This window comes from Heterocephalus glaber, unplaced genomic scaffold (assembly GCF_053883595.1).
Source record: "Heterocephalus glaber isolate CG9 unplaced genomic scaffold, H.glaber_assembly_v1.0 deba00001429, whole genome shotgun sequence".
In the NCBI taxonomy this organism is placed as follows: Eukaryota; Metazoa; Chordata; class Mammalia; order Rodentia; family Bathyergidae; genus Heterocephalus; species Heterocephalus glaber.
This window is the reverse complement of record NW_028258294.1, coordinates 34,135,444-34,163,250: the sequence shown is the minus strand read 5'-3', so window position 1 is coordinate 34,163,250 and position 27,807 is coordinate 34,135,444. Positions and strand designations below refer to the sequence as shown.

The window sequence follows — 27,807 nt, the reverse complement described above, 5'->3', positions numbered from 1 at the left end:
TGACTTCAGTTTTCATTTTATATCTTTGGAAGGATCCTGGGAGGGGCTGTGCGGAGCCCGGCTAGCTGGATAACATTTAAAATCAGAATCACCATCATGAAATCATTTTTAGTGACATTATTTCCTGATTTTTAATTTCCTATGTGCTTCCCAACTGGCAACATTTAGTTACTGACACTGCAACCTTGTCTGCTTTTTGGTACCAGGGATCGAACTCAGGACCTCACGCTTGCCAGACAAGGGCTGTGCCTCTGAGCTAAAAATCCCCAGCCCTGCAACCTTGAACAAGTCACTTTATCTCTCTGAGCGGCAACATCCTCATGAAGATTGGGGTCATCTGTGTTTCCTAAACCAGGGTTCAGGAAAGTCAAGCCTAGGACTGCATTTTTTCCCAGTCCACATTACACTGACATGTGTTGCCAAGGTCCATGGCTAGGGCAAGACTAGTGACTCCTGCCAGGCAATCTGTGACACCCACGCTCTTCCTCGCCCTGTCCCGTGAGTCCTCTGATCATGGCTTTGGATGCTCTTGCATGGTCAAATTATTTATAATAACTTTATTTTCATTAAAAAAATTTTTTTTGAGTCAGGGTCTCACTCTGTGGCCCAGGCTGGCCTTGAATTCATTGTGATCTTCCTGCCTCAGCCTCCCAAGTGCTGGAATTACAGGCATGTGCCACCCTGCCTGGCTTATAATAGCTTTAAATACTCTCCCTTTTTGTAGTTATCTCCTTGAGGGCCAGTGACATTTCCTGGGGAGTCTGCAGACTATGCTTGGGGATGTCTTGTCCCAAGTTTTTTCAGTAATCAGAAAGTTCTGGAAAGCTTAATAAGTAAGGGGTTAAAAAAAAACAACTGGTTCCACATTAGCACACTAAAGGCTATGAGAAGTACTTAGCTTCCAGCCAAACAAAATTGTTTCATTTTGTTTGACCCAGCATTTCCTCTTGAATATGAAATCTTTTTTTTTTTTTAATTCAATACGTACTAATACTGTGAAGAGTGGTGTTTGTCCTGATGCCAATTCAGGGGATGTTGGGGGGTCAGGTCTCCAGTTTCTGAAATTCTGAGAGTGTGTTCCTTGATTCTTTGCTCTCTTCTTATCCATGTTTACCCCTGGGAATAAGCCTCCCTTCTTAGTGCCTGAGTTACGGACCCCCTAGCTCTCCTTCCTGTGAAGTCAACCTGCTCATGTGCTGTCCCCCTGAGTGTCTGCAGCGCACTTTGCAGCACTCAGATGGCTGCTGTGAAAAACGTACAGAACAGGAAGAAGACTTCCAGTAAATCAAAAGGGCTGGACGAAGGCTGCTGAGGTGAGACCAGGGCAAACAGAACTGCTGATGAGGACTGCAAGTCAGATCTTGCTGCGTGCTTCAGTCAGCTCCTACTTGCAGGTAGTCTGTGAGTGGCTAATGGCACGTTCAGCGTTCCTCCAAGCGCTGATGTGTGTTTTCAAAGGTAAGCGTACTGTCTCAGTGATGTTTATGTAGCAAGATGCTGGATGGTGTTGAAAAAGTTTGAGATTTTTTTTCTGTTCTGCCTGGCACAGTTCAGCTCATGTGGAGATTGTCTTTTAATTAACCAACAGCTTCTCCTCCACCCCCCTTTCTGTTCTGATTCAGGGAGTGCTTCCAGCAACCACTTTTGCTCACCTATGCTTAAATCCTTTATGTGTGTAAAATTCCGTAATAATGCCTATTAGAAGAAAAGTAAAATCTCTTCAGCGTTACTGACAATGCTCTTATTTTAAATTTCCATCACTTGTAAGACTTTCCCTGAACTGATTAGAATTTCATGAAAAACCCTTGAAAACAATAGAGATAAAAGACTCTCACCTTAAATCCCCGGAGTTGGTGTTCTGCTTTTTACATCTTAGGCTTATTTTGTAGAAGAAGGCCTGTAGAGTTCAGAACTAAAGCCAAGCTGTACTCCTTTGTGGCTATGTGATCTTGGGCAAGTTACTAAATGTTCTTATCTCATTTTCCTCACCTGTGAAATGGAGATATTAGTAAAGTACTTTCTAGGGTTGGTGTGAGATGTAAAGATACTAAGATGGGCTGGGGGGTGTAGCTCAGTGGTAGGGCACCAGATTGGCCTGTGCTAGGGTTTGGGTTCCATCTCTAATTCTGGGCAAGGGGAGAAAAAGATTAAAAAGAAGTTGTTTAATAGCTGGCATTTATTGCCGTCCCAGGCTCTAGCACGTGACCCAGAGTTTCTGCACTGGCCTTGCTGCTTGTCCTTGACTCCACGATTTGACACAAGTGCTTGCTTTTCATTTTTCAGGATTCATATGAATTTAAACTCTTCAGTGAAGCCTTTGCTGTCAGTTCATCCTTCTTGTGCTGTTACTACCTGGTAAGTACTTCATTATGCACATCACCTGGATTTTTGTTAGTTTGAAAGTTTCTTGAGGCTACAATCTTATCATTTTTTTCACCACTGAATTCTTGAAGATAGTGCCTGACACCAGGTAGTTGCTCAAAACTATTTAAAAAAAAAAAGAGGAAGAGGAAAGAAAAAAACCGATGGGATTTTGGCAAGGTCTAAAATCCACTTTAGATAAGGTTTCCCAGTTTTTTTGATCAAACCTTTTCTTTTGGAAGAGATGTAGAGATAAGAATGTATAACATTTATTGCACTTACTTTTGCTTCAAAATCTTCCTAATTAGGGTTGGTGGTAGTGGCAGGGAGGGAAGGGGGCCTGGCTGGTCGAATAGTGGCCTGCAGTTACCAGGAAAGACTGACTGCAGACTCATTGGTAAATTCTAATGAGGAGGCTGGTGGTGTGGGAAGAGCAGAGTTGATCTGGAGTTGACTTGCAAGTCAGTCTGGCCTGGCTTTGACTTGGACTGCATCATAGCTATGGAACCTTAGTCATGCTTCTTGTTCACCAAGTTGTAGACTTTGGTCAGTTTCCTCTCTCCTTGTCAACGGCTGTGCCGGAACTCTCTCCTCAAGACTTCTGTTCCCTTATCTCCTTCCCTCACTGTGAGTCAGTGACTTTTCTTCCCCATTTATAATCAGAGCAGGAGCAATTAGATGAGAACTCCCTTGTGGAAGAGGGAAAAAACAAACAAACAAACCTCTGTAAACACACACACACACACACACACACACACACACACATGCACGCACACCAAAAACAACAAAAACCTTCAACTTTCTATCCCAATCCTTTTGTCTTCAAAGTTAGTGGTATCTGTGGCCATCCCAAGGTTCCCCTTTATTTCCACCGAGCACATGAATTCTCTTCCAAACTGTGACACTGGACTGTGAAAGAGACATTATAATGGAATAACAAGAGTGAGCCAGAATGGTCCTAAGCAACTAGAACATTCTTCATCTCTTGTTGACAGTGGAAGAGGCACACTTTCTTCTGTCTCTTGGATCATCCCTAGCAGCATGTTAACATGTGAAAATCATTCCCTTCCTAAAACCAACAAATAAACCCCAACTAGACAAATAAAACTCTTCCTACCCACACCCCCTTCCAACTGCCTCCCAACTGCTCTGCTTTATAAGGTCCATCCTTGGAAGAAGGAATTCTTTCTTCAGCAACCAGTACCCTCAATCTCCCATGTGATGGCCTGGCTTCTGGCTTTTCTGGGGAAACTGCTTTTGGCAAGGTCACCAGTTTCAAAATCTCCTGGACACTTCAATGCTCATTTGACTTGAATCTCAGCAGCAGTGGACATTTTGTGCATTTGTTAGCTTTTTGAAACACCCTTACCCCTGGCTTCCAAGATCTTGCTCTCTTGTTGAGTAATTTTCCTCCTCCTCCTTTTATCCTGGACGCAAGTATTCACTCTTTTGAGATGTCCCTCTCCTTAACCTTTAAAAAGTCAGTGGCCTCTAGATTGTGTCCTAGGACTTTGCCTTTCCCACCCTGCTCATTTCCACAATTACCTTCTAGAAGGGCAAGACCTCAGGCTGGCATCTCCAGTCCACTGCTGTCTTCAGCACCCAGAGCCACACCTCCTGTTGAGCACTCTCAAAAGACAAAATGATAACAAATTTAGTTTGAGGACCTTTTTGTTTGAAGGCTTTTGAAATTCTAGAATCTGGCATTTGATAAGATAGGAGTGTTTTAACTTTATTTTAGATTAACATGTATTAATTAATTAATATACATATTAATGGGTTTCAGAGTGACTTTTCAATGTCTGTGTACAGGGCACTCTAATCCAAACCGGCCTTCCTTTATCCTTCCAACCCCCAGCCCCAGCCTTTGCCAATCTTTGGTGATCAAAATTCTACACTGAAGTCAACTTTTTTTTAGCTTTCACATATGAAGGAGAGGAGATCAACTTTACAGGCAGAAAGAGCTGAAGAAAGTAAACACAGAACCCAAAGCAAATTGGAAATCCCTGCAGTATTTTCTTGATAGGGTTAGAACAGAGCTGACTTCTTCTGTGTGGCTCCATCGACTGCATCTCTTTTGATTGGTTGTTCTGAATCTCCTGTTGTCTTTAAACCTGGCCCGTTTTAGAGTTGAGTCTGATTACACAGCACCCTGCAGGAGTGACTCTGTGGTGGTTTGGTCTGGTCTGCGGGCGCCTAGGCAGGAGGCTAGTGCGAAACAATGGCCTCCCGTAAACCTTGTTTGAACATCTCTGCTTGGCTCCATGGGGACCTCAAAAGTACCAATTCCTCAGCTTCTCTGTTTCAGAGAAAGGCAGCCACCTCCCACCCAGGTACCTTTGCCAGAAACTGGAGAATGAGCCTTCAGTATTTGTTCTCCCTCACTCCCACTTCTGCCATGCCAATCCCCCTCCATTCTATCTCCCAAATGTCTTGCAGTTCCTCAGCTTCCCTGTTTCAGTTCAGGTCCAGTCCCACCCTGCCAGCTGGGCTGCTGTTCTTGGAAGCAGCCTCTTGCCTCACCTTGCTCTTCTCTCACTACCACATTCAATGACCTTCTGATCACTGCATTTGGTGACCTTGACAGATCTGACACTTTTCGCATAAACATTTTCAGGATCTCCTCACTCCCTTTAGGATAAACCCTTAACCCTTATCAGAGGCCTCGTAAAATCTAACCAGATTAGATCTCCAGCCTCATCTCATTCACCTTGGTCTTTCACTCTCCTTTGTTTTGTTTTCTCTCCACCCACATTTGATTTTTCTTTGGCCAGAAAGTCTTTGCTTTCTCTTCCCTCCTGGGCTTTGCACCCATTCTGTCTCCTGCCTGGAGGACCTCTCAAGTGTCTGCCTTCCATTGCCTACCTGTATATGTCTTCAGAATCTGACACAAAAATATTTGCAAGAATAGGTCATGTTGTATGCTGTTGAGTGATTGATTTATTTTCTTCAATCTTTAGAAGCACTCTGTGATGAAAGTTTCATTAGCCTTACGGAATAGCTGAAGAGACAGGGACTGAGACCCACATACCAGTGAAAGCCATCATTTTATACACAAGCTTGATGATTTCACTTTGTCTTGATGTTGTGCAACCATTATTACTATACTTCTCCAGAACTTTTTCATATTTCCAAACTGAAACTCTACACCTGTTACACACTTAACTCTTTTCTCTTTCCCTTTCCCCCAGCCCCAGGCAGCCCCATCCTACTTTCTCTCTCGATGAATTTGACTATTCTTGGTCCCCTGCTTAAGTAGAATCAGACTTACAGGTTCTGTCTTTTTGTGACTAACTTATTTCACTTGGCATAATGTTTTCAAGGTTTATCCATGTTGAAACATGGGTCAAATTTCATTCCTTTTTAAGGCTGAACATATTAATATGTCTGTGTATGCCACATTTTGTTTATTAATAATTCATACTTTGATGGATATTTGAGTTGTTTCCACCTTTTGGCTCTTGTGATTAATGCTGCTATGAACATGGATGTACAAAAAAAAATCTGAGCTTTTGCTTTCAATTCTTGTGTGCATATATTGAGAAGCAGAATTTCTATGTTGTATGGTAATTTTATGTTTAATTTTTTGACAAACTATAAACTGCTTCTATAGAAGCCACACTAATTTTACCTTCCTCCTAGCAGCGCACAGAGTCCAATTTCCTCCCATTCTTACCAATAGTTACTGACTGTTTTTGTTTTTGTTTTTTGGTACCGGGGATTGAACGCGGGTCCTTGCGCTTGCGCAGCAGGTGGCGAAACCACTGAGCTAAATCCCCGGCCCATTACTGGCTGTTTTTTATTTTTATTTTTTTTATAATAAACATTCTAATGGGTGCAATCTTTGTGATTTTGGTTTATATTTCCCTAGTGATTAATAGTGTTGAACTCTTTTTCTGTGTTTTTTGCCATTTTGTATCTCCTTTGGAGAAATCTCTATTCATGTCCTTTGACCATTTTTCAATTGGGTTTATTGTTTTTGTTGAGTTGTAATTCTTTATATTGTCTGGATAGTAATTCTTTAGCAGAAATGTGATTTGTAAATATTTCCACCACTCTGTGGGTTGCCTTTCATGACCTTTTAATGGCTGCACTGGATAAAGACAAAATTCTTTATGAGGCTCACAAGGCCGTGTGTGGTCTGGTTTTCCTTGTCTTCTGTTCTCATTTTCTAGTCACTGCCCTTTTACTCTGCTTCAGCCTCAGAGGCCTCCTGGCTTTTCTTCAAACACTGTAAGCATGCTCCTACTTCAGGCCTTCAGGGCTTCCTCCTTCTGCCTGGAATACTCTTCCTCCTCACTTCATCCAGATTTTTCTTAAGTATCTGTAAGACCGAGAGCCTTACCAAACGCTCCGAGGAGCTGACTGCAGCGAAGAACACCCGGGAAGGAACACACTGGACAAGTTGGAAAGTAAAACAGACCTTAGTCTGGCCAGACGGCACTCCCAAAGCAAAGTAGCTTAGAGAGGCGACTAGCCCAGAGTCCGAGGCTCTTTTTATAGGGGGTTGCAGAGGTAGTTAACAGGTGAAATTTACAGACAAGGAACAAAGGTTAGTGGTCAGCTGACATGTACTGATGGTCAGCAGATGTTTGTAGATTGTTCTATAGGTAGCGGTGTCCAGAACATCAGTTTCGAACAGAGTTGAGTAATTTACTTTGGGACCTTATGGCTGATACAGATCTTATCTAGTGTCCTGGAACTAACAAACATCTTTATCTATTTACTCACATTCAGTCACAGTTGGGGCTAGGGGAGTTTTATGATTACAGAGTTATGCAGTCCCACATATCATCTAATGTTGAGAGTCATTTTACATAAATTTTGGGGAAAAATGATTTCATAATTAAAGTATGACTATAGCTGTCTAAGGCCCAATGTCACCTTGCCTGTGAGCTGGCTATGGCATGTGGAAACATAACTCCATTTTGCCTCCGGTCAAAAGTTGAGGCATCAATTGTCCATGATACTGTGATACTCAAGGGGAACTGTACATCAGCTGAAGACATCCTGGTTCTTTGAGAACTGAGTAGTAATAAAAAAAAACCCAGAAAGGTTTCACCTGAGGGAAGGACAGCTTCTTTATTAGCCTGCTATCTTGGCCTACCTACTATTGTTTAAGAATATTCTCCTTACCACCTTCATCAACATAAGGTCTCATGACCTAAGATCCCCATCAGCATAAGATCCACATCTACATGGGATTATCTCTGCCCCCTACATCACCTGATACTTCCTCCAATTATTGTGTGTACCCAATAAATAATGGCTAGCTCAGAGTGTCTGTCTTTGCCCACTCTGAGGCACTGACCTCCCAGCCCCCCATATACTTGAGATTATGCAAGTCTCCATTGTCTTTTTTTCTTTAGCCCTTGCCTTCCCCCTTTCTAGGCAGAGGAATGTTCACCCTCCAATAATCTAATCAGAGAGGGCTTCACTGACCACCCCATATTCCTTTATTTACTGTTGTATTTCTTGTTGCTACGAAAATGCCCGATATGTCATTGTGCTCAAAACTTGCTTGTTAAATGAATTAATAATATAGGGCTGTGATTCACACTTCAGACCCCATAGTTCCTAATCAATTACTTTGGATGTTTACGCTTCTGGGAAGGCTCCTGAGGCTGGCTTAAAGACCCTTCTTCTGTGCTTCTCTTTTTTTTTGGTACTGGGGTCCAAACTCAGGACCTTGCACTTGCAAGGCAGACTTGGTGCCACTGAGCTAAATCTCTGGCCATGGTTTATGTCTTATACTCTAAGTACTTTGATGATAATGATGCACCGTGTAATAACTATTGTTATCCTCTTATTTGATTATGAAATTTTATTTTATTTATTTCATAAACAAGATCTCTTTATCCTCTGGGAGATTATTTAAAGTGATTTTTTTTTTTTTGGTACCGGGGATCGAACTCGGGACCTTGTGCTTGCGAGGCAGGTGCCGGAATCACTGAGCTAAATCCCCGGCCCTATTTAAAGTGATCTTCAGAGACACTCGCTCTGTCCAGCCCATGCAATCTATCTAGCTTCCCTGTAGAGTAAGCAAAGGGTTAAATTTCAATGTCTCTTCCTTGGGCTGCTTAACAATGGCCTGATACCTCTTCTCTATAATTAAGAGAGGAGTCTGAGCAGAGGCATTACCAGAGAGGTGGGTGTAAGCTGCCCTGAGGTGAGGAGGTAGGACAGTGTTCCTCCCACGGTTTCTCAGTTTCTCTGAACTCCGGGAGCCCAGTCTCAGAGCCAGATCTGCTTTGGAATATATCTAGGAAACCCGAGGTACAAGGAGCACCAATGGGAATGCACCTACTCTCAGGCCTATAGCCCACCTGTCAGCCAGGACTCTGCCTTCTTGACTTCCTCTTTCATTTTTAGCAAGTTCTCTGAAGCAGAGAAAGTTTTGAAAAAGAATGCTTCTTAGGGAAGGCTGGGAGTCCCTGAGTCTTCTGAAACTGGTACTAAATCTGCCTTTTTCATTCTGGGTCCTTGGCCAGGGGCTCATGAGAAAGCCAGGAAAGTAAGTGGTGGTTGATGTCTCAAGGCTGCCATCTTCCTCCTCCTCCTTCATTTTTCTTTTCTTCTTTTTTTGCTTAAATTCTTTTATTGGTACATTTTAGGTATACAATACATTTACATTTATCATTAGGTGCTTGTACCTGTACATGATGTATCTTGGTTCTTATTTTTTCCCCATTGCCTGTGTGCCCTTTACCCCCTCCACCCTTCCCTATTTACAAAGACTTTGTTTCCATTTTTTTCTTTTCTCATAATTTTTCCTTTCTCTTCTTTCCTTTCCCCTTCCCCTCCCACCACCCCTACCCCTTTGGACCTTTTCTTCCTATTTCAAATTATCAATTATTCATTTTAATCATTTTAATCCTTATTTATACTTTCAGTTTCTCACACTAGAGAAACTATTTGGTATTTACACATGTGTGTCCTGTTTATTTCACTTAAGAGTATGGCCTCAATATGCATCCATTTAGCTATAAATGTCTCTAGTTTCTCATTCTTTATGGCTGAGTAGTACTCCACTTTATTAAAAAACCACATTTTCTTTATCCAGTCTCCAGTTGATGGGCACTTGGGCTGTTTCCAAGTTTTAGCTTTTACAAACTGTGCTACTATAAACATGGGTGCACATATATCACTGTGGTGTGATTCTTTTAATTCTTTTGGGAAGATACCCAGCAGGGGAATAGCTGGGTCAAATGGGACCTCTAGCCCTCGTTCTTTGAGGCATCTCCATACTGATTTCCACTGTGGTTGCACCAGTCTGCACTCCCACCAACAATGGAGAAGGATTCCTTTCTCCCCACAGCCCCGCCAGCATTTGTTATTGGATGATTTCTTGATAGCGGCCATTCTTTCTGGGGTGAGGTGCAATCTGTGTTGTTTTCATCTGCATCTCTCAAATGACCAGTGATGTTGAACATTTTTTCATATATGTATTTGATGCTTTTACTTCTTTGTCTGAGAAATGTCTGTTCATTTCAGATGCCCATTTTTGAATTGGGTCTTTGAATTTGGGGGGTCTGATTTTTTTCAGTTCTTTGTATATTCTAGATAGTAGTCCTTTGTCTAAGGTATAGCTGCTAAAAATTTTTTTCCCACCTTGTAGGTTGTCTCTTAGCTCTGTTGGTGGTTTCTCTTGCAGTGCAGAAGCTCTTTAATAAGATGAGATCCCAGTTGTTGATTCTTTGTGCTAGTTCCCATGCTACTGAGGTTTTGTTCATAAAGTCTTTTCCTATGCCAATGTCTTCAAGAGTTCTACCTAACTTATCTTCCCGCAAGCTTAGTGTTTCTGTCTTAATATTTAGATCTTTAATCCACTTCAATCTTGATTTAGTGCATGGTGATAGGTATGGGCCTAGTTTTAATCTTTGGCAGGTTGAAATCCAGTTTTACCAACACCATTTATTGAACAGGCTATCTTTCCTCCAATGAGGGTGGTTGGCTCCTTTGTCAAAGATAAGTTGGCTGAGTATGTCTGGAGTTGTTACTGCATCTTCTAATCTATTCCACTGATCCTCAGGTCTGTTTCTTTGCCAGTACCATGCTGTTTTTATCACAGTAGCTTTGTAGTATAGTTTCAAGTTGGGGATTGTGATACCCGCTGCCATGTCTCTGTTACTTAGAATTGCTTTTGCTATTCTAGGTCTCTTTTGGTTCCAAATTAATTTTTGGATTGTTTTCTCTAGTTGTGTGAAGTATATTGTTGGAATTTCAATTGGCATTAAATCTATATAGTAGTTTTGGAAGTATGGTCATTTTCACTATATTGGTTCTTCCTATCCAGGAACAAGAAGAAACTTTCCATTTTCTTATATCCTCCTCGATCTCCTTTTTCAGAGTGCTGTAGTTTTCAGTGTAGAGGTCTTTTGCTTCCTTTGTTAGATTGATTCCTAGATATTTCATTTTTTTGGATGCTATTGTAAAAGGAATTGTTTCCCTAACTTCTCTCTCAGTGAGTCTGTTATATGTGTATAAGAAGGCTATTGTTTTTTGAGTGTTGACCTTATATCCAGCTACTCTACTGAATCTGTTGATTAAATCTAGAAGTCTTTTGGCTGAGTTTTTTGGGTCTTCTATGTAAAGCATCACAACATCAGCAAATAACTTCATTTTTCTTTTTAATGGTTCTGGGATATACCAAAGCAATTCCACTCTCAGTAGATCCTTCTTGGGTCTCTCTCTCTCCCCCATGTTTACTGGTTTATTATAAAGGATATTACAAGGGGTACAGGTGAAGCAGTGATGCATAGGGAAGGGAAATGGGAAGGGGCACACACCCTCTCTGATGAGCCATCAGGTCACATATTAGGCACCCCCAACTGGGATATTTGTCAGGACCAAGTCCTCACTCCTCAGATGCTCCTGTGTGTCCATCCTCTCACTGGCTTGCTGCTTCTCTCTGTGCTCTGGGGTTGAAGGGTTGCTGCTGGTCTCTGTGGATGTCATGTGCTCATCCATTTGCCCTAATAGGAAGGACTGTTTCTCCCCTGTCTTTCCAGAATTTCTATTTAGCCCTTAAGGATCGAATTCAAAAGTTACAAATATTGTAAATATTTGTTTACATACATGTTATTTCTTCCCAACTTCTTTTGATTGTTATTTTCTCCCAGGCAGAAATACCTTATTCTACTTTGTATGTCTAGCCCAGCTTATAGAAAGCATTTAGTAAGAGTCTTTTCTTAGTAGGACATATAGATAGAAGCAACATTTTTTTGTTGTTTTGTTTTTAGTACCCGGGATCGAACTTGGGACCTTGCTCTTGAGAGGCAGGTAGTGGAATCACTGAGCTAAATCCCCAGCCCGATAATAGCAACTTTTGAGTTAACAAATGCTGCATTTGAATCACACTAAACACTAAATTATTTGTTTCCTTGCTTCACAGAAAACAGATTTAATCTTGTAAAAACAAAACAAAAACAAAACAAGAGGTCAGGGATTTAGCTCAGTGGTTCTGGTGCCTGTCTCGAAAGTGCAAGGTCCCAAGTTTGATCCCAGGTACCAAAAAAAAAAAAAAAAAGAGCTCTATCAAAAACAAAGAAGAAAGACAAAATTCCATCAAAAGAGAGACAAATCATAGACATGAAAAAAAAGCAGCTTTTTTTGGGCCTAGGAATGATGTTGCAGGCCAACAACTCTTTGTCTTTTGAGCCCCCAGTGAGTTTCATACTCCCTGAGGCCTACATGGCCACTGGAAGTATTTTGGGGAAACGTGTAGTGTTGGGACAGATGAGGTCCTTTCAAAACTATGGGTATGTCACAGATTTTAATGACAATCAGAAATTTTCTCTGGAAATGTTTAAGGCAAAAGTGATAGTGAGGCATGGTGGCGCATGCCTGTAACGCCAGCATTTGGGAGGCTGAGGCAGGAAGAGGCCACAAGTTCAAGACCAGCCTTGGCTACATAGTGAGTACAAGGCCAGCCTGAATTACACAGGGAGGCCTTGTCTCAAAAAGGAAAAAAAAAGATATCTTGGAAAACTTCCCTCTTCCCTAACTCTCCCCTCCCCCCTTCCTTCTCCTTCTCTTGTAGTGTTGGGATTGAACTCCAAAACCACACACCCAGCCCTACTTTTCTTCTTTTTAATCTTGGATTAAGCTCCTCCTTCTTTTCTCTCATTTGCATAGACATCAATTACTACTTAGGCTGTATGTAGATACCTCCAATTTTTTTTTTTTTGTAGTGCTGGGGATTGAACCCAGGGCTTTGGGCACTCTAGGCAAATACTCTACCACTTTGCTGCAACCCCAGTTGATGTCTCTCAGTTTTGCTCAACTTTTTTTTTGGTAACAGAGATTGACCTCAGGACCTTGTGCTTGCCAGTCAGGTGCGGCACCACTGAGCTAAATCCCCAGCCCAATGACTCTCAGTTTTGATCAAAGTCCTGCTGCCTGGCATCTGAGGAACTCTGAGGGACAATTGTCCTTTTTTTATTTAGCATTTTCTCTTAACCAGCTCAGCCCTTGGCCTCCTTCCTCGCCCAGGGCGGGGAACAGGTGAGTTGAGCCTCTCCTGCTAACTGGAAGGAACTGGGCGTCGCTGAGCACAGAGCCAGGAACTTGACCTCTGTGAGGAATGGGATATGGGCAGCTATGCCTCTCCTAGCAGGGCTGGCAGTCGGCTCTCAGGAGGCTGGCTACTGGGATGGATTCTTCTCCCACAACAGGCAGTCTGTTCAGCTCTTCCTGCCCCGATTCCTCTCCTGCTGTGGGTTACTATGCCCCTGAGCTCTTTGGTAACTCTACCTCTCACCAAATTTTGCAATTTGCTGTAGATTTCAAAACCCTAGGCTCCACTCTCCTTCCTCTCAGGTTGCATTTCCTTGCAAAGTTGAAATCCAACCAAAAAGATCAAGTTTCCTTTAACCCTTTTTCTTTCAGACTCTTGGAGCTGACCTCTTCCAATCTACACACCAGAAAGGCTGTATCTTGCTGATCACCATGTTGAAGTTTCCCCAACATCCCAGCATACTGAGTTTAGGTTGCTCAGAATGACCTAGAAGCCAACAAAGCAGACACTCTCTTTCTTTCTTTCTTTCTTTCTTTCTTTCTTTTTTTCTTTCTTTCAGAAACACCTTGCTAGCACACAGCTCGTCTCCATTTGGGGCAGCCACTGAGCTTCTCCATTCTAACAGAGTGGATTTTTGTTGTGTCTGGTTTGGTTCCAGGGTCACATCATCTTTCTGCTGGACCTTTTTTTTAAAAAAAAATTTCTGTAATTTGCCTCTCTTTTGGTGAAATTTTCTTTTTTGTTTTGTTTTTGCCATACTGGGGATTGAAGCCAGGGCCTTCACACTGAGCTACATGACCAGCCACTTTTTATTTTTTAATTTTTAGTTTTTTTTGAGATAGGGTCTTGTTATGTAGTTCAGGCTGGCCTTGAACTCCTGGTGACTGTCCTGGCTCAGCCTTCCAAGTGCTGGGATTATAGGTGTGCGCCACCATTCCCAGTTTATTTTTTATTTTATTTTTTTTATTTGTGGTACTGGGGATTGAACACAGGACCTTGCCCTTCCCAGGCAGGGTGGGAGCCACTGAGCTACAGCTTGGCCTCTTATTTTTTTTTTTTTTGTACTGGGGATTGAACTCGGGTCCTTGTGCTTGGACAGCAAGCGGCGAAACCACTGAGCTAAATCCCTGGCCCTGGCTTCTTATTTTTAAATTTTGAGATAAGGTCTTGCTAAATTGCCCAGGCTGGGCTGGAATTATGATCCTCCTGCCTCAGCCTCCCAAAGTGCTGGGATTACAGACATGTACCACCACACCCGATTTCTTCTCTTTTTATGATGTTTTCCTTTTCTTTCTTCCTCACTTTTGCAGCGTTGGGTGGAACCGAAGTCCTTGATCATTTGAGGCAAGCACTCTACTACTGGGCCACTCACCCAGTCTAATGTTTTTTTGCTCAGCCTACTCTTGCTCTCTCTTCTCTATTCTAGGGCTCAGCTAGGAGATTTTATGAATAACTAGGAGTCCATAGACTGCTAATCTGGGGATCGATCAGGGCAACGGCATTCTGAGCAGGCTCCTACCGGGTCCAGCCTACTTCCTAACCACATGTACAGCCTTTGTTTCCCTCCCACGACTACCTCATTAATCTGTGCCTCTTTCCATACAGGGAAGCCCTTTTCAACGCTTCAGACTTCTCTGACAGATGGCTGAGCTAAAATTGATGAAATTTGAGGCACAAAACAGGTATTAAAACCTTTTTCCAGGGTCTTCATGATTAGCTATATGAACTGCTAATTTGTCCAAAGAGCAGTCAGAAAAGTTCGTTTTGCCACCCATTGGCTGTGCAAGCTTGGGCAAATCATTTACCTCCTCTGGGCTCTCCAGGTCCTCACAGGTAAAAAAGGGGTTACACCGGGCTGTGGAGAAGAAAACACGCAGGAAAGCGCTTCCCAAACTGCGCCGAGAGGGTGGGGAAGTGAGTGAAGGTGCTGCGCGGATTCTTCTGTAAATCCTTCAAAAGGGAATGGATCATCGAGCGCGGGGCTTTGGTTTGGCCGTTTATTTCAGCGAGGTCTCAGGGAAAGCGACAGGCTAGAAAACGTGCAGAAATCCTCCTAGCAATTTGGCTAAAATTCAGGGTTATCAGCAGGACGACTCCGACCCGAGGGTCCTCAGAAACTGGACGCTCGGTTTGGAGGGCTGTCGGGAACCCGCCGGTGGCCAATGTGGCTCGGACACAGTTTTAAAAGGGTGTGTGTGGGCCAAACCCAAAGCAGCCTGGGACTTTTCGGGCTGGCACCACCTCCTGCTCCCGAGGGCATCCAGAGGCCAGGGCTCTGTTGGACAATTGTAAAGTAAAGAGAGGACTGGGGCGTTTGGAACCTTTGTGCAGACGTGCTCCGGAGGGCCGGGCGGAGAGAGGCGGGGAGGCCCCACCTTTCATTCCTGCACTGAGCCGGGCTGGCTGGGCGGGATGAGTCACGGCCGCCTCACCTGCCTCGCTTGGGCGCTGCGGCTCCCTTAGGTGAAGACACAGGCTCTGCTCTCGGGAAAACAAGGCGCGGCGCCTCGCACTGGCCTTGGCAGGGTGCTGGAGCCCTGCGCCTGCCCGGTCTGGTCTCCGGGACCAGGGCTGGGCTTCCCTCATGCATGGCCAGAGCCCTCCGCGCGCGGTGCTGCTGCTCCTCTGCTTACAGCTAACAGGTAAGAGCTGGCAGGCTGCTCCTTCGTCGCCTACTCTAACCGAGATAGCTGATAGCTGATAGCTGATTGTCCAAGTAGCTAGAGTCTTGTGTGGGAGCCTGAGACCCCGTTGCAGTTTACTTCAGTCTGGACCTTACTGAAACTGCAGCTACTGGGTTGTTTGGGGGGAACTGCTGTGGACAAACAGGTTTAGGTGGGTTTGGCTGTGATTGGGGCACGGAGAGGGCTTTCTGATCTCAGGTTACACACCGTTTTAGTGCGGCCGCTCTCAGTCCCCACTGCTCAGCAGGACTTGGCGCTTGGGTTCCTGTGTGTGGGTCTTGCCTGGGACTCTCCTCCCCAGCACTGGGAAAGCTGAGATTATTAGAGAGAGACCCACTGTGGTTTTGAAACTGTCCCAGCACACACACATTCCAAATGTAAATATGTAAAACATCCCACGTGGTATAGAGGTTTCAGAGGTGCAGGCAAGCACAAACTGTAGGAACTGATTAACCCAATATCTGCGCAAGACCAGGTACAGCACGAAATATACATAACAAGGACCCTTTCTGGAACACCAACCTGCTAGGAGATCATTCTACACATAATATGTAATGCTTCATCTTAACACTTACTGTTTCATCAGTGCTATGATTTGCTTTAATTCTGGGTTTCTGCTCTCAATTTAATTTGACGATTTTGGAGTTTGTTCCTGCATTTTTGAAGTCGGCACTGTAAGGAGCTGGAGAAAGTAAGAGCAGGAGGAAGGTTCGCTGTGTGGTACTGACAGTCACCATGTGAGATGCGGGGTGGGGGTGGGGGGTGTCAAGAAGCACGGCCCGGGATTTAACTCAGTGGTGCTGGGTCTGCCTCGTAAGCACAAGGTCCTGGGTTCAATCCCCGTCCCGTAAAAAAAAAAAAGAAAAAAATTAGCGCATGAGGGAGGAGTGCGGCCTGGGTGAAGTGAGAGAGAGCTGCACGTCGGCTCTGCCCTGTGCCCTCGCAGGCATTACTTAGAAAGTGTCAGCGGTTCTCTCTACACTGCACCTGGTAACTGTTCTGCTTCCCCTCATTGCAGCTCTTTGGCCCATAGCAGCTGTGGAAATTTACACCTCCGGGGCGCTGGAAGCTGTTAATGGGACAGACGTTCGGCTAAAATGCACTTTTTCCAGCTTTGTCCCCGTGCATGATGCGCTAACAGTGACTTGGAATTTCCGTCCTCGAGATGGGGGCCCTGAACAATTTGTAAGTAGATCATTGTCATTTTTTGGGGGACCCTTGGCTAGGAACATATTAAGCCCATCCATTTCTCTTTCCCCTTCTTGTATTTTCTTTAAGCATCAATAACAGGGTTAAGTTGGGAAATCATTTCTGGGACAGGGACTGATGGAATGAGAGGCTAGTAGTGAAGGGCAAGCAAGAGATACGAAAAAGTTACAAACTGGATAGTTAGGTCTGCTGTTGTTTCTCTTCTGCTCCCACCATCCTGCCTCCTTGCCCAGGTACCCGATGAGAAAGCCTTTTGCCATTTCTCCTCTATAGGTATTCTACTACCATGTGGATCCCTTCAAACCCATGAGTGGGAGGTTCAAAGACCGGGTGGTCTGGGACGGGAATCTTGACCGGTACGACGTCTCTATTATCCTGTGGAAGCTGCAGTTTGACGACAATGGAACATACACCTGTCAGGTGAAAAACCCACCTGATGTGGATGGGCTGATAGGGGCGATCCGGCTCAGCGTTGTGCAAACTGGTAGGTCATGGGGGTGGGGGGTTGGGTTTGGGAAGGGTGAGAGGTGGTAGAAAAGAGAGGGGCAAACTTGTGATGATTCAAAGGGTAGAGAAAGGGCCTAGTGCTTCGGAGCTGAGAACTTCAGAGGGAGACTGAAGAGTCCTTGGGTAAAAAGAGAAAGGCTTTGTCTAGTTGTGGAAAGAAACAGAAAGCAAAGCAAAGGGACCCAGGGAATCTGTTAAAAAATGGCTTTGAGATGGTGAAAGGGAGAGGAAGCAACTCTGATAAAAGGCTAACAATAAGTCCGTTCATTCTCTTATTTATTCAAGATACTTATTGAGTACCTGCTCTGCGCCAGGCACTTCCAAATGCTTGTCACATCTGTCTTCTCTAATCCTCACACCACCCAAGGAGGCAGATAGCAGTCACGGTAGCTAACGTGAACCGAGTACTTCCCACATGTCAGGCACTTTACATGACACACGTTATTCTTTAGGTACCTCATCAGTTTATCATGCTCACAGAGGTTAAGTCACTTGCTCACAGTCATGTAGTTGGTAAGTGGAGTAACTTTGGACTCAAACCCAATTAACCTTTGACTCTAAAATTGTGCTCCAAACTAGTGTATTTTTAGTGCCTGCCCCTCTGTAATGGACAACCTAGAAAATGGTTCTAGGGAACAAAGAACAAAAACCACAATACTTTCAAGTTGCATATCTGGGTTTAAGTCATGGCTATCACTTACACAACTATATGTGTGAGGACAGACAAATGAACATTTCCCAAACTCCTAACTATGCTGAAAATTAGAACAGCTTCCATTATTAGGGGTAGGCACTGTATGGAACAGTTTACATGAATTATTTTTTATAAGAACTCAGGAAATGGATTGTTATCTCTCCGGGGGGGAAACTGCAGCTCAAAAATGTTAATTACCCCAAATCACACAGCTAGTAAATAGTAGAGCTGGCATTTTAACTTAGCTTTCTCTGGTATGAGCTCTTAACCAACACAGTATTACTACTAGTCCAAATGTATAAGCAGTGTACAAAGTAGTATGATTTCCTCTTTTCATTCTTTTTTTTTCTTTGGTACTGGGGATTAAACTAGGGCCCTTGCTGCTTTCGAGGGAGGTGGTGGAACTACTGAGCTAAATCCCCAGCCCTCCTCTTTTCATTCTTAATACAGTTTAAAACCATCCCTCAAGGCCCTCCCAACAGAGAGCTGAGTGACTTGGAGAAGTCACTCAAAAGTCACTGAAAGAAGTAATATAATGCCTTCAGATCTCAGTTTCTTCAGTTAGTCAAGAAATCAATGGGTTTTAAACATGCCAAGGTAGACAGAGTTGACAGGGGAGTCACTCAGGAAGTTGACAAGATGGTAGAAGACGAAGTAGGAACAGAAATCTATCAAGAAGTGGAAAAAAAAAAGTGGAGGCCACAAACGGAGTTTTGACTGAACAATTGATAGTTAATCTACCAGTGTGAGCTTACCTGTTTCTGCCCAGTCATGTACAGTGTCCACCAAAAATTAGGGCCATCATAGTTGAGGTATGTGTCTGCTGTTTGTAAAGAAGTTAGTCATATTTTTAAAAAACAAAATGTTATTTCCCAAGAATGGTTGTAAACGCTGGGCATGGTGGTGCATGCCTATAATTCCAGCATTTGGGATGCTGAGGCAGGAAGATCGCTGAGAGTTCAAGGCCAGTCTGGACTACATAGTGAGACCCTATCTTAGAAAAACAAAAAGGTTATAAACAAATTTACTTATCCAGCTATATCATTGAATTAAAAACCCCTCCTTTTATTGTCTCTTAAAAAAATCAAAATCACTACTCTGGCAGTGTAATTAAAGCCATAGCTCTTTTTCCCACAAAAAAATGGAAACACATACAACAAAACATGAATTTTGTGGGCTTGTGGGTCAAACCTCCCTCCCTTCTCTCCATCATTCTTGAGGGACTCCAGGTTGGAAACTCCTGGGCTACACATTCTCTAAGGTCATTCCTGGCTCTGAGGGGTTATTGAAGTTTAAGTCAGAAATCAAGTTAAAGGACAGGAGAACCAAGTTTCATGGGGTCTAGTCTGGTATGGAGGCTTCCCTCTGGGTTCCCTCCTTTGCCATTTATCCAGTAGATTAGTTATTGATTTATTTAACTATCTTCCCAGGGGGCAAGAGCTTCTTGAAAGTAGTGTCATTTTTTTGTTTTTCATTACTGCCACAGTGGCTGGGCATCTGAATAAATAACTGAATGAGCGACAGAGGTGAGATACAGTCAGGAGAAATGAGCTGGGCACTAGGTTTGATTAGGTGAGCATAACATCACCACACTGGGCCGTTCACCTGAGTCAGTGGTTCTCAAAACTTTAGTAGGCATCATAATCACCTACAGGACAGGTTAAAACACAGATTGCTGGGTCACCACCCTACTGTTTCTAATTCGATACTTCATTTCAAAGTTCTCAAGTGCAACTGTGTTTCTACTCCTGTTAGAATCACTAACATAGTCTGTGTGGCTTTCCTGCTGCTACTGGGGTTTACAAAGTAATGTATTTTACACACAGAAGTAAGAGAAAGGATTCTATTTACTAACAAAATGTATGCCTATTATGGCTTTAGGTTTCACTATATTTCTTTGTCTTTTTACAATCCCAACTTGATCACTTGATCTTTTTTTCTTTACAGTACAGTTCTCTGAGATCTACTTCCTAGCTCTGGCCATTGGCTCTGCCTGTGGGTTGATGGTCATCATTGTAATCCTGGTAGTCCTCTTCCAGCATTTCCGGAAAAAGCGATGGGCTGAAAGAGCTCACAGAGTGGTGGAGATAAAACCGTAAGGCTGGGCAGTTATGGGAAAGGCTCTTCCTAATACTTTCTTATGGTGACTCTTGGTATGTTGCAATGGGGCTAAAGAATTGTTGAACACATGTTCTTCCCTTTGAGTAAATCCTATGTAAAAGAATTGTGATTCACTGCATAAATAAATGAATTAGGGTGTGAAAGCTTTACAAAAGGTTTCTTAATTTTACAGAAGATTTCATCATAGGATTTCTTAACTATGTGGGATTTGATGTTATAAAAATCGGCTATGTAAAGCTTTTCTAAGATATCCCTGATTATTATTTTTTTAAGTACTAAGGCATGTAAGGCAAGTACTCTACTACTGAGTGAGCTACATCTCCAGCCTATTTTATTTTATGTTGAGACAGGGTCTCACTAAGTTGCCCAGGCTGTCCTTGAACTTGTGCTCCTCCTACTCAGCCTCCCAAGTAGCGATTACAGGCAGGTGCTGCCTCGACTAGCTAAAATATCCCTTACTTTATAGCCTCCTCCTTTTCCTTTTGGCAGCGGGACTGACCCAGGGCCTTGCACATGCTAGGTAAGCACTCTAACACTGAGCTACACCCCTACACCTTACTTTTAGTGATGCACACCTCCTCCACCCCGTTACTAGGGATTGACTCAAGGGCCTTTGCACTGAGATACACCCCCATCTCCAGGCCATTTAATTTTTAAATTTTGAGCCAGGGTCTTGCTAAGTTGCTGAGCTGCTAAGCTGGGCTGGAACTTGTTTTGTTTCTTTGAGACTTGAGTTTCAAGTTTCTTTGAAACTTTCTTTGACTCTTTGAGTCTTGCTATGTAGCCTAGGCTGGCCTCAAACTTGTGGCAATCCTTCCACCTCAGCTTCTCAGAGTGCTGGGACTACAGGTGTGTGCCACCACACCCAGTTGGCTAGGCAGTCAGCAGGATCACAATGAATCAGTGCATTAGAGTCTGTTTTGCTGATCATAGGTGCTCAATATTTTTATTTTTTTGGTACCAGGGATCGAACTTGGGAACTTGCCCTTGTGAGGCAGGTGCCAGAACCACTGAGCTAAATCCCCGGGCCCCATAGGTGCTCAATAAATGAATCTTTAAACGGAGATAAACTTTATGTACCATACAACTCACCCTTTTACTATTCACGAGATTTGCAGAAGCATTTTAACACCCACCTCTTCCTTTAGCCATTACTCCCTGTCTCCTCTTCCATTAGTCCTGACACCTACCCATCCACTTTCTGTCTGTGAGAGTTTGCGTATGCTGGACATTTCCTATAAATGGAGTTAATACAATATGTGGCTTTTTACATCTAGCTTCTTTCATTAGTATAATGTCAAAGTTCAGTGTTGTATATATTAGTACTGCATTCCTTTTTATGTTTGTATAATATTCCACTGTGGGTTTACTCTATATTGTTTATCCATTCATCAAGTAATGGGCATTTAGGTTTTTTCAATACTTTTTGGCCATTAAGACTAATGTGGCTATGAACATTCATCTACAAATTTCTGTATAGACATATGTTTTCAATTCTCCTAGAAGTTATTGTAATTACTGAGTTATATGGTAGCTCTGTTTAATTTTTGGAGGAGCTGCCAGTCTGTTTCCTCAAAAGCTTCATTTTACTTTTTATTTTTGTGGTACTGGGTATCAAACTCAGAACCTTGCCCTTACAAGGCAAGCAAGGATGGTGCCACTTAGCTAAATCCCAGCCCCTTCATTTTATCAGCAATACACAAAGAATCTTTTTCCACATCCTCACCACTTGTCTTTTTGATTATGGCCATCTAGTGGACATGAAGAAGTATTTCACTAGATTTGGATTTGTATCTTTCCAACTGTTTAATGGCCTTTTGTATATCTATCTGGAGATAAATCTGTTTGATTAGTCTGTCCACCTTAAAACTGGATTGGTTATTTGTCTTTTTATTATTTAGTTCTAAGAGTTCTTTATGTTTTGGATACTAGTCCTTATCAGATATATGACTTGCAATTATTTTCTGCCACTTTGTGGGTTGTCTTTTCACTTTTTTTTTTTTTTGGTGCCAGGGATCAAACTCAAGACCCTGCGCTTGTGAGGCGGGCCCCAGAACCACTGAGCTAAATCCCTGGCCTCTTTTCACTTTCTTGATAATATCCTTTAAGGCACAAAGGTTTTAAATTTTGATGGAAGTCCAATTTATCTATTTCTTTTATTGCTAGTGCTTTTGAGTTATATCTAAGAAACCACTGCTTAATTCAACATCATGAAGATTTATACCTATATTTTTTCCTAAGAGTTTTATAGTTTTAGCTCTTTGATCCATTTTGAGCTAATTTGTATATATAGTTGATGCAGGAATTCTGATTCATTCTTTTGTATGTGTATGTATAGTTGTTCCAACACTATTTTTAACCCTCAGTAAATATTTACTGAAATGAATATAATTGATTTTTCAAAGAGCCTAAGAAACCCACCTCTTGAGTCTGAGGGTCTGATTTGAATAGAAATATAATTGGTAAAGATAACTTCTAGGCCAACATAAAACTTTTCTTTTTTGAACAGGAGTAGAAATCAGAGCTAGGATACTAGTGATAAAGTATGGTGTATGCTTTAAACTTCTGGAGTTCTCAAATTGGAGCCCAAGTTGTAGTCCCTCAGTTCAGATACCCAGTGTCCTGTGGAGGTGTATTATCAGGTGGCAGTAATGGGTTAACTCTCTGTAACCCTGGATCTACTCCCAGGTAAAAGTAATTCTTCCTAAAACTTGGGGGAGAAGATACTTTACTCGACATGTCTCTAGGATGGATTTACCTCCTTTGCTTCTTGCCTTGTTCACCTGACATTTGGTTTCTGTTTCTTTGGTACAGTCATGAAGAAGAAAGGCTCAACCAAGAAAAAACGATCTCTGCTTCTTTAGAAGACACAGACTAATATCCCTAGATGGTAAGGTTCACAAGCAGGGTTGATCTCTTTCCTCAACTTTCTGATCTGCCTGGCCCATTTCTGAAGTGGGTCTCCCTGATTATTTTATGTGTCATTAGGTATTTCCTATAAGAAATTTCAGGCTTGGGTCAGGGAGATAAGTCTTCTGTTGGTCCCCAAAAAGCTTCTTCTTTGAGTGTATTTTGTGCTAGACTCGATTGCTGTTAAAAATGAAATTATTTATTTATTATTGATTGATTGATTGGTGGTACTGGGAATCTAACCCAGGACCTTGTGCATGCTAGGCAAATGCTCTAGTGCTGAACTACGTTCCCATGCCAATGTCTTTTTTTAACGAAAAAATTAATGATTTTCTTTTTTGGTACTGGGGATCGAACTTGGGTCCTTGTGCTTGTGCAGCAGGTGGTGAAACCACTGAGCTAAATCCTGGGCCCGAAAAAAATTAATGATTAAAAAATTGTAAACCAGTCAAAACATTAAGAGAGTGATACAATTAACATGCCTGACATTTGTTAGATCTCTTTATTTTTGGTTTTTTGAGACAGGGTCTTGCTATGTAGTCCAGGCTGGCCTCAAATTTGCGGCAATTCTCCTGCCTCAGCCTCCTGTGTGCTAGGGTTACAGGCTTGTGCCACAATGCCCATCTATCAGATCTTTTATTCTATTTGGAATTGACTTCAGTTCCTCCTCTCACTTAGTTATTGGGCTATGAATTTAGTTTTAGTAGTGTGTAATTTTGTTCAGTTTTCAGGTTTGTCAGGCTTAAAGATAGGATGACTTCCTATGCTAGGAATTCTCCTATTCTCTGAAGTAGGTCCACAGTTAATTTCTAGAGGTTGTAAATCGACATGCAAGCTGAATTTTACACTCCTAACATAATATTCTTGACATTAATAACTTTATCTTGTAAAACTCTGTTTGGCTCTCTTAAATGAGAGGAAAGTTTTATAGACTATTATTAATGTGAAGTCACATTTTTATAGGCTGACATTCCAGTGACAGATCTCAAGTATGATAAATCAGAACATGAAGAAAAGTGATTATATTGTAAAAACAGAAAACTAAACTTGTATAAGGGGATTCTTACCAAAGATTATTGTCTTTTTAAAATCAAGCAAAAAAAAAAATCTAGCAGATTCTCTAACGAGTCAGGGTCATGGAGAATAAGGATGGGGACTGTGGCCTATTTTAGAGTAAAAGAAATTTAAGAGACTAAAAATCAAGTGCAATGTGTGATCTCTGACTGGATGAATACAAGTTTGAACAAACTAAATGTAAAAAAAATGAGAAGTCTTAAACAAGTGAGGTCTTGACTATGAAAATATTGAACATGAACAACATTAGGTAATTATTGTTAGTTTCTATTAAGTGTAATAATGTTATTGTGGTTATGTAGGGAAATGTCCCTATTTTTAAAAATGCATAGTAGAGCCAGGCATGGTGGTGCAGGCTTATAATTTTGGCACTGGGGTAGACTGAGGCAGAACGATTTCAAATTTGAGCCCAGCCTGGTCAACTTATAAGACCCTATCTCAAAATTAAAAAGAGACTGGGGATGTAGTTCAGCATGAAAGCCCTGGGTTCAATCCCTGGTACTCCCCACCCCAAAAACATACTAGAGTATGTAAGAGTCTCAGTAATTTGCTTTAAAAAGTCTAGTTCCCCCAGAAGAAAATAATACAAAAAATACTTTAAAATTAGGTGATGGATGAATTCCCTCACTATCTTCTCCACTTTTCTACACATCTGATTTTGTTTATAAGGGAGGGGGATGGAGAAGGGAAAGAATGTATGAATGTGGGCTGGGGATGTAGCTCAGTGGCTCTGTGCCTGACTGGCAAGTGCAAGGTCATGAGTTTAATCCCTGGTATCACACACACACACACACACACGCACACACAATGAAGAATGTATGAGTGTGAGCATGCTGTGATCAGCCTGGTGTTCATGCAGGGCACTTAGAGGCTATGCATAAATGACACTTACTCTGAGAACCCTGTAATAAGGCTCAGGAACCTTCTTTTATTAAAATTAAATTAGGAGAGAATAAAAATATTTTCCTTCAGAAATGGAGAGTAGGGTTGGGGATTTAGCTCAGTGGTGCTGCTGCCTGCCTTGCAAGTACAAGGTTTGATCTCTGATACCAAAAAAAAGGAAATGGAGAGTAGATCATGTATGTAATTTACACTGTAAGTTACTCTAATGTATTTTTCCCAAATATATTATCAACTTAAAATTTTTGTTTTGTATTTTAGGAAGCTGAAGATTTCCAAGATTTCCTGAAGTTCATGGAAATTTCTCTTCGGTGTTTCCAGTTGTGACCTGTCTTCTGACAAGTTCTGCAGAACATACCACCGAGATAAATAACATCTCTCTGCAGGCAGCACAGAGCTCTTGAGCAGATGCCAGCAGACTCACACACAGTCTCATTGTTAAGCTTTTATTTAATTTCAGAGTACAAATACTTTTCAAATCCACATTAGCTTGTATAAACTAAGAAGCTACATTTTTTCCCTTACAACACCCCCTTATGGGGTATGACTTGTAGAAACACATACTGGCAACAAAAGGGATAAAGGCCAATTTGTCATGACATTTCCTTTCACACATTAGTATCTTGAGAGCATCACCCTTGCTGCTAAAGTTAATGTTTTCTTTCCTTCTCACATTTCCATTAAAGGGGAGCTAAACCTCTCAGCCATTTTTTAATTAACAGGAAATTCCAAGGACAAACTGTTAAGTGTGATTTTTATGGTTCTCCTCAAGTATGGGACACGCCTTTGATGAGATTTTTTGTTTTTGTCAGTTAATGTAAGATTTAAAATAGCGCAAGTCCAAATCATTCAGTAAGTGCAAAAGGTTACATAGACACTACTGTATTGGCAAATGCCACCTCAGGATGTATCATGTGTCATCTTTTTACTTTATTGGGAAAATAATTAACAGTGTAGGTCTTTCATGAGCTGTGACTGTTTAGCTTTCTGCCCTGCCCTTCTATTCAATTATCTTTAACAACAGAGCAAAATCTATGCTCGTTTGCAGACTGGAATCAGTAAGCAGTTTAATGGAAGGGTTCTGAGATAGTATACCGCAACTTTAAAAATTTAGGGCTGGTGAAGAAGACCAACTCTAAATGATGATAATTTTGTACAGTATTATACAAAGTTCAGAACTGGATGAGCTTATTTAAATATTTTCTCTGTTTATTGATTGTAATTCACTTGCTTAAGGGACAGAGAATTCGGTACAGAGCAAAGAAATACCAAAACTACTTCAACTAACTGAAACTATTCCCCCTTATATTGGTAGGTACACTTTGTAAGTGAGCTGTGGAAAGAAGAGAGCTTTTACAAAAGTGTCTAGTTATCCATATCTTTACAAACTTACACATTTGTTCAAAGGATAAAAAACACCTACAAGTTTAGGTCAAAGATAAATCTTTTTTGGTATCAGGGATCGAACTCGGGACCTTGCGCTTGTGAGGCAGGCAGCAGAACCACTGAGCTAAATCCCTGGCCCAAAGATAAATCTTTATAGCCTGATATTTTCAGTTTTCACTGATTAAGCTGCTGATACTTTTTTTTTAAACAAATTGAAATTTTCACAGGTTATATTTAAAGATGCTGGATCTTGATATTTTTCTCAATATTATTTCTTTAAAATTGGTATAATTTACATGTGAACCTCAATTCTGAAATTCATTCTATACTTATCTCATTCTGCCTTTTACACTGCCTCAAAAGGTAAACTCTCAATACTCAGTTTTGAAACTAGAAATTAGATTTGAAATCTATTACCTCTAAATAACATTTTATATTTTTCTTTGTAATTTAACTCTTAAAGGGCCGGGGATTTAGCTCAGTGGTTCTGCTGCCCGCCCCACAAGCTCAAGGTCCTGAGTTCGATCCCTGATACCAAAAAAAACCCCCAAAAACAAACTCTTGAAAATACAACAACTGGATATTTCTTCAGATGTCTTGATGATGCTCCATAAGTGAAACAAAGTAGTTAAAAACTTTTTCCAGCAATCTTATAGCTCGTGTCTTGGCTAAATACTCAAGGGGTAATATGGCCTTGTTTAGTATCTCCTTCCTGAAGAGCACTTTTGTATTGTAATTTATTTTTTATTATACCTTAAACACTATGTAAATAAGTCTTTAGTAATAAAGAATTATAAATTATACAATTTCTATGCTTGTGTGAAAATTTTACATACCAGGTTAACAGAAAACAGTTGTATGAGGTATGATCTAAAAATACAGTGAATGTTTAGATTAAAAAGTTATTACAGTAAAAGATACACTGCTATAGCCCTTTCAAAATTCACCCCCTTGCTCCCAATATAGCCCATTGTTCTTGGCGGTCGTCTTTTATGAATGTCTTTAGTTGCACTGTCCTGGCTGCCTCAATGTCCTGAATTAATTCAAAACATTCACCTTTTATGGTCATTTTGACTTTGAGGAAGAGACAGGTGTTATATGATGCCAGATCTAGTGAAGAAGATGATGACACTGAAATGTTTTTGTGAGCCTGCTTGTGCATTGGATGGCATGTGGGAGCAGTATTCAGTGTATTTTTGATCACATGTCATAAAGACATTCATGAAAGATGACTTCCAGAATTGCTTCAGAAAATAGCTCTGCATGGAAGATTCCTTCCCTTCACTGCACAGCAAGGCAGTGGAGGTCTGGCAAGAATGATGGGTAAGTGTGCTTGAAGCTAGGGGAAGTATTTTGAGGGGGATTAATGGCAATGTTTTTTATTGTAAATTTTCCTTAATTTAAATATTCAACTATTTTTTTGATTACCCTTTGTATATATT

General features: G+C 41.7%; 1 protein-coding gene across 1 annotated transcript; it reads left to right on the top strand.

Annotated features, from left to right (window-relative positions):
* Nucleotides 1-14,726: 14,726 nt before the first annotated feature.
* On the top strand, nt 14,727-27,175 carry Mpzl2 (myelin protein zero like 2). Its single transcript, XM_004856695.4, has 6 exons — nt 14,727-15,522; nt 16,583-16,749; nt 17,047-17,257; nt 19,922-20,069; nt 22,910-22,985; nt 25,241-27,175. The coding sequence occupies exons 1-5, from the start codon at nt 15,465-15,467 to the stop codon at nt 22,971-22,973; spliced, it is 648 nt and encodes a 215-aa protein (XP_004856752.1). The 5' UTR covers nt 14,727-15,464; the 3' UTR covers nt 22,974-22,985; nt 25,241-27,175.
* Nucleotides 27,176-27,807: the final 632 nt, after the last annotated feature.